The sequence below is a fragment of the Artemia sp. Qi Xiang Cuo genome, chromosome 1 (genome assembly GCF_049724085.1).
Source record: "Artemia sp. Qi Xiang Cuo chromosome 1, ASM4972408v1, whole genome shotgun sequence".
Classification (NCBI taxonomy): domain Eukaryota; kingdom Metazoa; phylum Arthropoda; class Branchiopoda; order Anostraca; family Artemiidae; genus Artemia; species Artemia sp. Qi Xiang Cuo.
In genome coordinates, this window is record NC_142794.1 from 58,724,264 (window position 1) to 58,739,639 (window position 15,376).

General features: G+C 35.5%; 1 protein-coding gene across 5 annotated transcripts in view; it reads right to left on the reverse strand.

Annotated features, from left to right (window-relative positions):
* The window catches only part of LOC148956525 (uncharacterized), a 161,671-nt gene that overhangs the window by 125,825 nt on the left and 20,470 nt on the right, over positions 1–15,376 (reverse strand). For 3 of the 5 annotated variants that reach the window (XM_089085779.1, XM_089085771.1, XM_089085809.1), the window contains one exon: positions 2,774–2,869. In XM_089085779.1, the coding sequence (XP_088941905.1) occupies positions 2,774–2,844 (71 nt within the window). In that variant the 5' untranslated portion in view covers positions 2,845–2,869. Of the gene's footprint in view, positions 1–2,773; positions 2,870–11,676; positions 11,706–15,376 lie in introns of those variants that run through there. The other 2 variants (XM_089085801.1, XM_089085762.1) reach the window with 1 other exon arrangement.

Genomic DNA, 15,376 nt, shown 5'->3' on the forward strand with positions numbered 1-15,376 from the left:
TCTATAAAAAACCTTATATGCCCCCAGGGCATAACCTACAACCCTTGCCCTGAGGGCTGTGGGGGAAAGTCCTCCTCAAAAATATAATTTCTATCTGGAAATCAACTACGCTGAACAAAATGGCTATCTCAAAATTTTTATTGCATGTGTTTAGGGAAATGGTGGGCGTGGAAGGGGCGTAAGTTTTCTTCCAATCACTTTCAACTATTAAATAGGGCACTGGCCATTCCAATTTCCAATCGAACGAGCCCTTTTCTAAGATTCTGCGACAACTCCTTTGATACGAAGTGCCCTGGTCTAAAAGAAACAAAAAAATAATACATTGTGCCAACATTGTTCTATACTTAGGCAGTGCGATTGCGCTGCCTATGGTACCTTTACCTTTATGGCACTATATGGCTCATTTTTCAGTTTTCACTGTGATTTGAAAAATTAGCTCCAACTTTGCCCCCTCCCCAGGATTTTGACGAAATTACGCCACTGGAGTGCATCTGTGGATCCACCCACCTTACCAAGTTTCATTGTATAATTGACATTTGTTTAATGGTATCTATCGAAACAACTAATCCATTTTCCTGGCATTGATATTATTAGACTCTTACTAATTTATCTTATTATAGATGACGTTGGCATAGTTGTATATGTGGTGTTGTTTGTTTATTTACAAAAAAATTGTTTGTTTACATTTTTTTGGCAGTTAGCGAGCCTATCGCCTAACTGACCAGCTCACATTTCGGAATATGACAGAACAAAAGATTATTTTGAGCCCGGTGTTACATTTTGTATCAACGTCAACGTTTGATGGATGAAGAGCAGAGACAATTGTCGGAAAAGTGCTGAGTTTTTTTCGCTTACGATGCTCTTTTAAAACTAAAAGAGGATGAAATTCCATACCAAACCCGTACTAAAATGAAGTCCACTCTCCTGCTATCCCATACACTAATACGTCTACTAAACATCTTCATTTCCCACTCTATCTTTACCATTTATAACAGACATTGGCCAAGCCTGATCACTGAATCATTCTTAAATAGTCGACACCAAAAGATCAGTATTTATGTTGGGTCGAAAAAGGGTAACATATCCATATGCACGAGGTTGGGAGAAAAAGAACTTAAGACCTATCTCTTGTTCCCTATCGATGCAAATGGACGAGCACTGCATAGTTCAACTATAAACAAGGTGTAACTTGATGAGAATAAGTAAAAGATAAGTTAACCACTTAATCAATAACTGAATTCAATCTTTGATTAAATGATGATTAGCATTATGATTAGCAAATGCTTTACTCAGTGTTATTTGAATTGGTTAACTTTATAATCTAATTTACATCAAACATTGGACACTAATGGCTTCTAAATGATCCCTTAATGATCATGATTTGAAAGAGGTACAATAAACCTGCATACACAACCTTGAAGAAGAGCCAGGTTTGGGGCCAAGTCCTTAATCAGTCTTGATTTTAATAATGTCTAGCATAATGCGGCTAGGAAAAAGCTCTTGTATCAATCAGCAAACATTCAAATCAAAACATTCATTAAATTTGTGAATACAAATAAATTATATATAATTTGTATTTTAACCCTTTAAGTGGTAGTCGGGGCAAGAACAATCGCTATAAAAGTAGTTGTTGCAGGAGTATTGATATTAGAAGTTGTGGCAGGTGTAGTCGTGGCAGAAGTACTAGCAGTCATCGTAGGAGAGGTAAAAACAGTAGTAGTTGTCCTAGAACAACTAGGATTCGAGTAGCAGCAGTAATTGTTCCATAAGGCTTTTCTGGATGGATGCTTTGCGGTTTGGATTCTTTTTGCAAATCAAAATTTCCTCAGATTCTGCATTACAACACAACTTAATAATACGATTCGTATTTACATGCAAGGGCAAAATCCTTGAGCCGAATGGCAGGTCTGAAGCAAATATAGCTAGTGGAGAAGCTCTTTCATAACCCACTACAAGAGGACATGAACCTCCCTGGGTATGACTAAGATTTAATCATTGCTTCTCTAGCCTAGATGATCATTAGTAAACAGGTGTCACATACGTACACGTGCGAAGTTAGGGGTACTCTTTCCCTTACAGGCATTTTAATATTAAAGACTAAAAATACATTTGTATGATACTGAATTCAATAAAGACTGCTTGATTAAAATAACTATCTTTAAAATTTTGTTCAATATCATTTCGAGCTTTTGAGAACTCTAAGGCACAAAGGCTCTCAGAAACGTTTTGTTCCTTAGAAATGAAACTAGAAACTAAGAATTCACGTTGGAATGTATCCCTGACTCAAGTTAATATGATAATCTTTTCTATTTATTGAGGTGGGAAAAATTAATTGAATAAATAATGTATGGGAGATACATGCATTTCTTTAGTTTACGCTAGCTCAGAAAATGTGATGCTGAATCCCTCCAATTCACAAAATCGCACCTATGTACATCTATGATAGAGCTTCTGTTGGTCACAGTTTGGTTCCAGAAATAGGAGCAAACAGTTCAAATCAGAAGATCCTAAGACTTAAGTCAGTGTTTCGGAAAAAGACTGTTTGATTGCTTCATTATGACACTTAATTGTTGATCCAAGTTCTAGTCCGTTTCAAGTGTTTCTTCCAAATTATACAGGACAGATGGATGGGTACACTGTAAGTGAGAAATTCAACCCTCTACCCAACGTTACGCACAAGTACTGCTCTTAGAGATTCGAAGGTTAAGCAAGTACTTTTTGGTGAAAAATAAAACCCCAAAATAACAAATCATTTAACTAATTGTCTACATACCCTAAGTCACTTGTACAGAACACACTTTCTTGGGTGTCAATATGCTTTTCTGGTGACATCCTTTTTTTCATGCCAAACACTATCCTCGGTTGAATACTAAAAAATACAACACAGATTTCAAACTAAATAATTGGAAGAAAACTCAGTTTGTTATCTTTCAATTATAATTTCAAGATAAATTCTACTTCTAGATAAGAAACCTAAGTTAACAAGCGTCTACCTCATTGCAAAAAGCAGAATAATCAATTAATGTACCGTATTTAAAAGAATAGAAATGAAAAATCTAAGAACAATCCAAATTTTAATTTTGTGTTTTCGTTGGAATATCTAACTCTTTTTTCTAGATAGATGACCTCAAGTTTTCCGATTATTATTCCACGGTATTTGCTACAGCCAGACCAAGTAAAAAAGAAGTAAATTATAGGGTTTTCATTAGCTTCACAGCAAAATGAAAGGGAGGGGGGGGGGCTTTCACATTATGAATGCTAGAATCTACTTAGTTCTATGTCTGGTTGTCGTTTTCTATAAGTACCTTAGCAGGGAAGACCAGTGGCGGTTTTAGGAGGAGGCAGAGGGGGCACTTGCCCCGGGTGCAGAAATTTTAGGGGTGCAAAATTTCACGTAAATAATCTAATATTTATAATCATTTTGTAATTTTATTTTTATTAAAATCAAGCAGAGGATGCAGTTGGCAGTAAGTATAAGCAAATTGAATCCAAAATTTTAATTTTTCCCATATATTTTTCCACATAAAGTAAGACAAATCAGATTTAAACAAATAAAAATTTTGTTAATAAATAAAAATTTTGTTAAAACTTGGAATGAAAATTTTTTGGGGAAAGGCGGGGTGTAAAGTTACAAGCCACTGGTATCCTTCCTGGCAGGGTGAAGGGGCAACACGCCCGCTTAGTGCCTGCACTCACAAGGATAAAAGTACTTGAATGTTTCTAATTTAAACAAGGTGCTACATGTCTACCTTTCTGCTATAGTCAGTACTGAGGAGGGTCATTGAAGAGGCTATGAGGCCTGTTTGTGCCTACAATAATTCAGATTGAAAAACATTACATGACTACAGTTAAGGGAAGGCATTATAAGCCTAACTTTCTGTTATAAGTCAAAAGTGGTGAAGGCGTAACAGAGGGGCTTTGACCTCACACTGGTCTTCCAACTATAATAGAGACTGAAAATCAAATGATGTCGATTCGCTAAAATGTAAAGCGGAGGAATGTATTTTTAAAATCAATCGGGCAATTTTTTTTAGATGAAATACCAAAAAGGGTATCTTTCAATTAAAATAAAAAAAAGAAATCAAAATGTAGAGGAGGAAAATATAGGAGGCTAATAACCCCTCCCCCATAGGCACTACTACGGAAAAACCTTGCTTGATTTCTGGTCAAATAAAGTCCAAAATACCTGCCTTTCTTATAGATAGATAGATAGATATTTATTGCAATTAATTTAAAAAACTTTTTCCACAAGACAAGTTTTTTAAAGAAAAATAAAGAGCTCCATTAAGCCAAGAATGAGCAAAAACAAAGTCAAATAATCTTCCAAGCATAAAACTACCACAAATTGACATGAGTAGAGCTGATAACCCCTATGCCTTCTCAAGACCAGAACACAATTTGCACTTCACTGAAAAAAACAAACAATTAAATGACCGTGAATTGTGAGTTAAATTGACACATACTGACATTTCTTCGTTAAGGTTTTTTATAATTTTTGATTCATGAAAGTAAGAAAGGTGAAAATATTCCAAGCGTATTTTTTTTTCAGTAAAGCGCAAATTATTTTCTGGTCTTGAGAAGGCATAGGGGTTATCAACCCTACTCATGTTGATTTTTGCCCGTTTTGAGTTTGACTCAGCTATTTAATGTAATTTCTGTTCGTTTTGAGTTTCATCTATTTATTGATAGTGATTTCAGGTAGTTTTACGCTTGGAATATTACACGACTTTATTTTTGCTTATGCTTAACTTAACAGAGCTGCTTACTTTTCTTTAAAAAAATCGTATTAGGGAAGTAGTTTTTTAAATTACCTTCCGTTCGTTTTTTAGTGACACAGTCTTTTTCATAGAATAAAATAATACTGTATATATTTTCAGTTTTATTAAATAAGAATCCATAGTAAGGGGTGCTACTTGTATGTTCGAGAAAATTTTTCAACAATTTTTAATCCTGACACAAATATTTATTCATTCAATTTTATAGCTTTTGAAGTTGACCTGAAAAATAAAACTTAATATCATTCCCAAAAGATTCTACATATGCTCTTTGACAACCTGGATACACTTACACTCTTTTTGTTTATTTAAATTGTAAGAACAGAGGTAGTAATAGTAGTATCCAAAAAAAAAACAATTTAATACTCCCAGTCGTTCTCAATATATTGTTGAGGTGTCTTATTGGTAACCATTTAACACAATGCCTTTCGATTTATTTTTAGAACAACATTTAGTTTAAAGTATAATCGGCCCATTGCATAATTGTGGGGGTTGATGTGCCTAATATCCCTAAAGACATAGGTGCTGGACTGTTCTACTATGCTGAACAAAATGGCTGTCTCAAAATTTTGACTGGATGCATTTGAGAAATGAACGGGCTTGAGAGAAGGGCTGCTTGCCCTCCAATCTCTTGTTACTCTTAAAAAGGGGACCAGACACTCGCGCTGTAATTGGAGTGCAAGGGGGAGGACTTCCCCCTTCATATATCTAGTAAAACAATTTAAACAAGCAAAAAAAGTTAAATTATTTTAAATATATCTTGTTTTCAGTAAAGTTCAAATTATGTTCTGGTCTTGAGAAGGCATGGGGGTTGTCAGCCCTATTCATGTTAATGTTGGCTTGCTTTGAGTGTGACTCGGTTATTTATTGTATGATTTAAATAAACAAAATACGTTTAAAATCTTTCAACTTTTTTTTAACTTTATAGATAAAAAATTATTAAAACTTTAAGGAATAAATATCAGTATATGTATACTAAATTGACAATCCACAGCCATTTTTTTCAGTAAAGTGCAAATTATGTCCTAGTCTTGAGAAGGTCGGGGGGTTGTCAAAGACATAATTTCCAGACCTTTCAACTGCACTGAACAAAATGGCTATCTCAAAATTTTGATTAAATATGTATTGGTAATTGATGGGCGTGGGGGGAGGGAGGGGCTAGTTGCCCTTCAATCACTCTTGAATAATAAAAAGGGCACTAGCCCTTTCAATTTCCAATCAAATAAGCCTTTTTCGAAGTTTCTACAACACCAAATGACCATCTCAAAATTTTACACTACGGAAAAATATGGATTTAGAGGGGACGGGTTATATACCCTCCGATCAATCTGAATCTTAAAAAGGGCACTACAACTTCCGATTACCAATCCAACGAGCCCCCTCCAAAGTTTATACGATCCCCCTTTCTATATATACCTTATATTCCCCCAGGGCATAACTTACCTTGCCCTGAGGGCTAAGCGGGGGGGGGGGTTGTCATCTGAAAGAAATAATTTCAGGTCCTTTCAATTACATTGAACGAAATGAATATCTCAAAATTTTGATTAGATGTGTTTGAGGAAATGGTGGGCAAAAGAGGGGAGTTAGTTGCCCTCCAATCACTTTCGACTATTAAAAAGGGCACAGGCCCTTTCAATTTTCAATCGAATGAGCTGTTTTTTTGAAAAAGCTAGTGCCCTTTTTATTAGTCAGAAGTGATTGGAGGGCACCTCCACCCCCTCTACGCCCATCAATGCCTAAAACACATCAAATAAAAATTTTGGGATAGCCTTTTCGTTCAGCGTAGTTGGAAGGTCTGGAAATTATGTCTTTGACAACCCCCATACCTTCCCAAGACTAGAACATAATTTGCACTATACTGAAAAAAAATGGCTGTTGTATTGTCAATTTAGTATACATACACTGATATCTTATTCCTTAAAGTTTCAATAATCTTTATTTATTAAAGTTAAGAAAGTTAAAACGTTTTAAATGTATTTTGTCGTTCAATGTTGTAGGATGAAAGGATTAGAAGGGCTTTTGAGTCTTCATGGGGAAAGTGAATGCAAAACAGATATTTAAAAAAAACACAAGACAAGTTAGTTCTAAAATAAGATTAATAGCTGATAATTATATATTATAGCAATTATAACTATTAAGCTATTATATTAAGAAATTTATATTTTTTGATGTGCTATATTACTGATATTTTGATATAGTCATTTGTTCAAAAGCAGTCCAAATATCACATAGCAAGGCCTTTGGGATTGACACAACGCCCCGGAGTTCGGGGGCCAGCGTTGTAAGTTATATTCCGGGGCATATAAGCTTTTATGGAAGTATGTTGTGTGTGTGTACGTGTACGTGTGCGTGTGCGCGTGTGCGTGTGCATGTGCGTGTGTGGCTTTCCCAGTCCAGGTGGTTTACGTGTTGTTCCATTGGATAGAAATGCACTTTCGAATCTTAATGTGGACATAAAATCTTTGGAAAGTAAAAGTTTCCTGAGAAAAACGTCTTGAATGAAAATGAAATCTCTTACATTATAATGTAACATCCCGCGTGTGTGTCCTCCTCAGTTACAAGTAGGGGTCCCCCACGGGCACCAAAAGAAACAAGTCATGTTAGAATGTGTCATCCTTAACACTGGTAAACATTCCTCATTACATAAGAACTAAAGATATCGTGAAGAAAAAGGTCTTGAAGAAAAAGGTCTTGAAGAAAAATGTCTTAAAAAACGTCTTGAAGTGTCTTAAACAAAAAACGTCTTGAAAAATGTTTTTAAGAAAAATGTATTGATGAAAAATGTCTTAATAAAACTTCCCCGCTTAATTAGTGGACTCTTAATAACACGTCCTAATACATAACAATAAAAAAAAAATATTAGGTAAAACCCAAAGAAATCCTGGGTGTAAAGAAGCCCCCTGGAGGTTTCCCCCACACCCTTAGGTTTTAAGCATAACAACAATAGAAAAAAAATCCCTATGATGTAACAGATACTTGCATCTCCTAGAAAACATTCCCTATGACGTAATTAACACCTGCTTGCTGTCATGGAATGACGGGATAGGGATATCTTTAAAAGCAGGGCTCCATTTAAAACTAGGGTTAGGGCTCTATTTGAAGTGTTTATGGCATCACTACTACTTCCTATCATTCTAACCTGTCTTTTTACCTTCAATGGAAACAATCCTAGATCACCCTTTAACACCAAACTATTAAATTTCCCACTTAGCCCTAAAAGTCTCCTGAAATGTCCTGAATATATTCACTCTATTTTTCCCCTTTTTTAAACCCCCCAAGCTTCCCCACCATAACTCAATATTGAACCTACTTTTGTCCCAAAAATTCTCTTCTGTAGCTTAATATCTGCCAGTCCATATCTACCCTAGGATGAATGGATGAATGATATATAAAATCTAAACACAAGTGAAAATTACATCATTTTTTATACAATGCTGAAAAGGGCTTATACCAGTTTTGCCTCTCACTCAGATTACCTGTCTTGGCATGAGCTGGGGGCATGAGCCCAATTGTTGCCTACAAGCATACAGTACAATCATAAGGAGGGGCAATTATCATTGGCAGCACAATAGCACTGCCTAAGTAAAAGCAATTTTTTTTCTCATGTTTTTTTTTAAATCAGGGCACTTTGTATAGAAGGAGTTGACATAGAAACTTCAAAAGGGATAATTCAAATGGAAATTGAAAGTTCTAGTACTTTTTTTAATAGTCTAAAGCGATTGGAGGGCAACCAGTCCCCCTCCATCATTTCCCCAAACACATCCAATCAAAACTTTGAGATAACCATTTTGTTCAGCATAGTTGAAAGGTCCAGTAAATGTCTTTAAGGGTGACAGCCTTCCTCCCATAGCCCCCTGGGCAAGGGTTGTAAGTTATGTCCCAGGGGAATATAATGGAAAAGGTGATCATATAAATTTCAGAGAGGGCTCATTGAATTGGAAATCAGAAATTCTAGTGCCCTTTTTAAGAATCAAAATGATTGGAAGGCAACTAGCCCCCTTCCCCCCCCCCCCCCGAACTTCACATTCCATTTCCCCCAAATGCATCCAATAGAAATTTTGAGATAGCCATTTGTACAAAAAACAGTCCAAAGATCACAAGACAAGGCCTTTGTGGTTGGTTGACACAACCCACCAAATTTTGGTAGCAGGGGTTGTGAGTTATGCCCTGGCAGCATATAAGGTTTTTATGGAAAAGCTGGTTGTGTAAACTTTAAAGGGGGCTCGTTTGACTGAAAATGTAAAGTTCTAGTTCCCTTTTAAGAGTCAAAAGTGATGGAGGGCAACTAGCTTCCCTCCCCACAACCCCCTTTTTTCCCCAAACACATCCAATCAAAATCATGAAATAGCCATTTTGTTCACAATAGTCCAAAGAGCATATAACAGTGCATTCAGGGTGGACACATCCCCCCCAGAGCCCAGGGGTAAGGGTTGTCAGTTATTCCCAGGGACATATAGGGTTTTTATGGAACAGGTGGTTGCATAAACTTCAGATGGAGGTCATTTGATTGGAAATTGGAAGTTCTAGTGCCCTTTTTAAGAGTCAAGAGAGAATGGAGGGCAACCAGCCCCCCCCCCCAACACCAATCATTCCAAAACACATCCAATCAAAATTTAAAGAGTTATTTTGTTCAGCATTGTTGAAATGTCCAGTAATTATATCTTTGGGGATGTCAACCTTCCCACAGTCCTCAGGGCAACTACTGTAAGTTAGGCAATTTGTTCATTGTTTGCATATAGTATATGTTATCGAGAAAGGTATGCATTTTTAAACTTTACTTTCCAAAAGACAAAGGGCATTCAGGTGAGCTTTTCAGAGAATGTTAAGGCAAGTGTTGAACTAAATCAAAATACATTATGTGTATACACATTCTCAAAAGGGCATAACAGAGGGATGACTGAGTATAGTAATTTGGAATTTTCAGGAAATGATAAGGGAGATGATCAAAGAGGCAATATTTGCATGCTACCACAAGTACTACAACTACCACTACTACCGCACTACTCCATTTACAATATTAAGGGGAAATCTGAACTAAATTGAAAGACACTATGTGCATGCACATTGTAAAAAGAGCATATCTCAAGAATTGATGTAAGTATTAAGTTGGAACTTTCAGATAATGCTTAAAGGGGAAGATCCTCTGACCAAAACACAATATGTGCATGTTACTACTAATACTACTATCACTGCTACATTTACTACTACTACTACTGCAATTACTTGTAAGGCTAAGAGCATTAGGATGAAAATTTCAAGAAGTATATGAATATACAGGTTATCAAAAGGACATATCTGCAATCAAATAGCAATGGCTAATTGTATTTAAGTTGAAACTCCCAAGACTTGATGAGAGGGACATTCAACTGACCAAACCGCAATACATTAATACTACTGCTGCTACTTGTAATACTACTATTACTATTCATACTACTACTAGCAATACCAATAATACTATTGTGACTACAATTACAACTATGACTAAGGGTATGAAGGTGAAATTTTCAGGGAATTTTGAGGTAGGAAGGTGAACTGATCCTACAACACACCATTTGTATGCAGGTTGTCAATAGGGTATTACATCAATATCTTAGGAATGAAACTAACAGGGCTTGTTTTGGAGGATGTTGAGCTAACCAAAAGAAAATATTTGCATTCTAATGCTTGTGCTTCTAATCACACTACTACTACTGCTACTATTATTACTACTTCTGCTGCTACTACTGCCACTAAAGCCAAGGTTACTATTATTAATACTAGTGCTACTACTATTACTGCTGGGACTATTACAGCTTCTACTAAAATTAAGCATATTAACATGAAAAATTTGGGAAATATAGAAACTGTATGAATTTAAATCAAAAGACACTACACCCACACAGGTTGTCAAGAGGACATACCAAAAATTCTTCAGGAACAATTAATGGTATTAAATTGAAACTTTCAGTGTGTGTTGAAGAGGATGTTGCAGAAACCAAAGGTGTTATGTACATACTGCTACTAATGCTACAACAACCATTGCTATTATGCAAGCTAAGAGCATTAAGGTGAAGCTTTCAAGGAATATTTAAGTGGATGTTGAACTAAATCAAAAAGAACTATGAGCATGTAGATTTTCAAAAAGTTGACAAAGCTTTATGTCAACAAAAACATTCTCTATTAAGTTAGACCTTTCGGGGTAAGTTATCGCGGGATCTAAAATAGGCAGAAAGCATTACGTGCATATTGTTAATAATACAACTACAGTTACTTTAACTAATGATGCTAAGGCTATTTAGGGAATGTTTAGGGGGAGTTACAATCAAACAAAAAAACTATATGCATGCAGGTTTTCAAAAGAGCATATAAACAACATCATAGGCAGCACTGCTCTATAATAGCTAGAAATACCAGTGAAACTTTTAAAGGAGCTAATTTAATTGAAAACTAAAAGCTCTAGTACACTTTTTAAGAGTCTAAAAAGATGGGAGGGCAAGCAGTCCTCCTCCCAAGCCCATTCATTTTCCAAACACATCCAGTCAAAGTTTTGAGCCATTTCATTCAGCATAGTAGAATGGTCCAGTAACTATGTCTCTAGAGATAATGGGTATGTCAACCCCCCACAATTAATGTAATTGGCACATTAAATTAAAAGAGTGTAAGTGTATATAGGTTGTCAAAGAGCATAGATAGAATTTTAGGGGAATGATATTAAGTTTTATTTTTCAGGTCAACTTGAGGAGCAGCAACAGCACCTGGATGTACTGTATTTTAAATTGCAGACAAGCAAACCACCAGAACTAGTGCTTGGCAAGAGAACTTTTCTGAACAAATCATGAGGGCAAGCAAGGAAGTCCAAAGCATCTTCTGCTGAGGGCAGGCTGAACTGTCACCTTTGGCAAAAATCAAACATCAGCCTTACCTTTTTTCAAACATCAGCAAACTTTATTACCTTTTTACTACTGTTTTTTACAACTCTATAATTTTTTAACCCTTTGTCTCTTGAAATTGGAGAGAATTCTTCTTTTAAATAAAAAAAACTTGGTTTTTGACCATTGTTTGATTGCAGCTTGTGCATAAGACTAGTATGCTGACACAGTTCTTTTTACACCTGTGTTTAGGGTTCTGCCATATCTATGATAATCTTGTTTTGTCTTCTTTTTGGGTAAGTAGTGGATGTAGTTGTATGGTTACCATTACAGTTTACACAATGGTATGTTGTTTTCCTTGTTTCTACTGGTTCATTTTTCAATAAGCAGTCTTTAGATTGATGAGATTTTCCACTTCTAAGGCAAGATGGTTTTGGTGATCTGTAGACTGTTTTAATATGGCCAGATTTTTGGCAGTTATGGCACTGTATAATTGGTCTGTCATATTGAGTAACATATTTAGATCTTCTTCCAAACCAGATATGAGAAGGCAAAGTAATACTTACAAATGAAATTAAAACAGCACTGCTATCTTCTGTTTTTCTTGTTTCTCTGTTAAGAAGTTTTAATATCTTTACCTGGTGAATTTTCAATTCAGTGTCTAAACATTCCCTTATATTAGCTTCTGTTATTTTTAAATTCACACCTTTTATAACATCTCAGACTAACTTTGGTACTGTTTGCACTTAATGGTACACACAAAAGAAGTCAAGTTTGGTTAATGCTAATCAAAAAAAAAATAAGATGAATATGTAATAATTTAGAAACAAATTTGGGCTATATATTTGCACATTAGGGGGGTGGGGGATAAAGCATAGCATATATTAAATATGTAACATAACCTAGGTAACTTCCTCCCTAAAATCCCAAAAACAACAGTTTAAATATTGCAAATACAATGAGAAACCATGCTTTGTAATCAATTTAGATAACAATTACCCACTTTACAGGTCTCCATGACTGCATTTCTTGGACAGTCTATAGCACTGTGTACCAATTAGTGCAACAGTACCCTAACTTTTTCCTAACACTTCAGCTTCTTAGTTTTCAATAATAATTCCTTGGAGTTTCTATTTTGAGTAGCCTATGTACTATTAACAATTCATATTCAAACTTTTCAAACTATTCTTTAAGCTTTCAATAATTAGGCTGTGGTTAGGGAATTACTTCTTGTGTTGTGTAGTGGTTATGTTTACACTGTACTGCTATGCCACTCTTGCATTAATGGCTGTAGTCATTGGAAACTTTCTTGTGTTTTTTTTATTTTCCTGGTTAATATTACATATCTCTTAAGAGATTTTAAGTGTATTTGGCACTGTTGGGGATAAGAGTATAATATTTTCTTCTCTGCTCCTTTTATTATTTACATTATTGCTAATGTTTAATATACCTTCTGCCTCTCAACAGGGCACTGCTTTGCCCATATAGCTCTCATTGTCACTTTCATTACTTGTTTTATCACTTAGAATTCCAAACCTATCTTGCCCTGGCAGCCAGATAGCCTATGTCCCTTGATTGTAATTCTTTTATTTTGTAGCCTACTTGTTCTGTCTTCTTTTCTTTGATTCTATTTATCTATTGGCTTGTAACTGATTGATTATTATTGTTCATGCTTTTGTTTTGATCAGGGCTTGCAATATGTCACTGATTTGAGGGAGTCATTGAATGGAAACTGGTTAAATCCATTTGTAGGGTCATGTAGCCTAGAATAATATTTGCACAGGCTGGTTTTGATAATATTCTGGGCTTCATACTGTCCACCCACCAGTAGGAGAAGGCTGAACCCAATATACGGATCGATGTTGAGAGTTTGGGTTTGATGGCCTCACCATAATGTCCATTTCACTCAGTTTTCAAAACTTCCTCTCTTTCACCTTTATGAATTCAAATTCTATATATCACTAGAAAATAAAAATTTAATCATGCCATCGTTGGGTCTTTTTCCCCTGAAAAGAAACAACTCTACATTTAGGTCTCTAGGCAACAAGAACTTTTTTTGAATCAATTTGAAAGAAAAGTACAGACTACCATTTGTTTGATTTTTGAATTTCCACTTAGTGAGTTGGCAGTTGCCAAATTTCGAGATATAAGAAAGAACAGAGTTAAGATTTGTAAAATTTGACGGCCAAATTTCCCTACTGACCTGGAGTAAAGCCCAAGGCATGTTGTATTAATACAGCTTATTTCCACTTCATTCATAAATACTATGTTTTACTAGCAAAGGATGTTAAATAGTTAACTAAAAGTGAAAAGGTAAACTTTTTTTGATTTATTAAGAAAATATTTCCTCTATGGCCCGATGCGGCGCTGACTTATCGGCGGCGCACAACCGACGTAAGACGTACGGGCTTGACACCAGTACCATCGACATGGCGGTGCGCCGTGGGTCTATGTATATTTATCCTTATAGTTTTGCAGTATTTTATCAATTTCCGTGTGCTCAGCAAGTTGACGTGCTAAAGATCTTTTTAGAAGTCGACCGACATTGAATTCTGACCGGAAATATAAATAAGAGCTTACACACCTTTGTCTGCAAGGCAGTGGCACATTTAAAGGGAAGACAGGGTCCTGGACCCCCTAGAAAAATTTTCAGGATTTTTTAAAGAGCTTATAATCTCACTGGCTGCAGTTCTGCTGATTTCTGGCAGCATAGTTTGATGATTCTTTTAAAGGGGCTAACAATAAAAAAAAATAATAATAATCCCCTTTACAGATCTTATTTTTCTTTTATACACTTACTAATATTATCAAACAGTTCGTTTTAATGAACTGTAATTTTAAAACAACAGACAGATAAAAAAATTGGCTTTTTATCCGGATTCCATATATATAAAATTCATCAAGAAGATTCTAGAAGATTGAAAGAGGGCTCATTCGAATGGATAATAACAGTTCTAGTGCCCTTTTTAAGTGAGAAAAAGAAAGGAGGGCAAATAGCCCCTCTCAAATGCCCCCTTTTTTCTCCGAATTCATCTGACCAAAATTATGAGATAGCCAATTGTTCAGCATAGCTGAACAATTCCATAACCACGCCTTTGGGGATGACACGACCCCTCCCCCAACCTCTGGGGAAAGGGCTATGGAATTAAGGTTTTCTATGGAAGGGGAAGGTGTATTTCTTGGCATTGCTTGAAAAATGATCAGAGATTAAATTAAAAAATAAAATAAATGAAAGTGAGGAGCAACATAAAAACTTTAAGCGAACAGAAATTATCGATTATATGAAGGGGGCTGCCTTCTCTGCAATGATTTGCTCTTTACGCTAAAGTTTGACTTTTTATCCTGAAAAACAATGGCTGTTTAATTAGAATAAGATTTTGTTTAAGTGCTAAAACACTTTAGGATGAAGAGCCAAGGGTTGATGAGGGTCAGTTCCTTTCAGAAACTGAATAATTTATGTTTATTTTAAGTTGTAATGTTTCTTCTTGCTTTCATTAGGGACTTGTAAAAACTTTTTATCATTCACTTTTAAGATCTATCTCAAGTTATTGGAAGTAACTTATCATTCTTTCGGTCATTCCATCCCTACGCCCGCGTTTTCAGCGTATTTTAATTGCAAAATATTTATTTTATTTAAATTTTTAATCTTGGTTAAGAACTATCAGTTTCGACTTTTCAAGTGAGTCAGTATATCGTGAAGCTGAAAAATATTTGGAATTTATTCGTTTACAAACTGTCGTTTTCTGTATACCT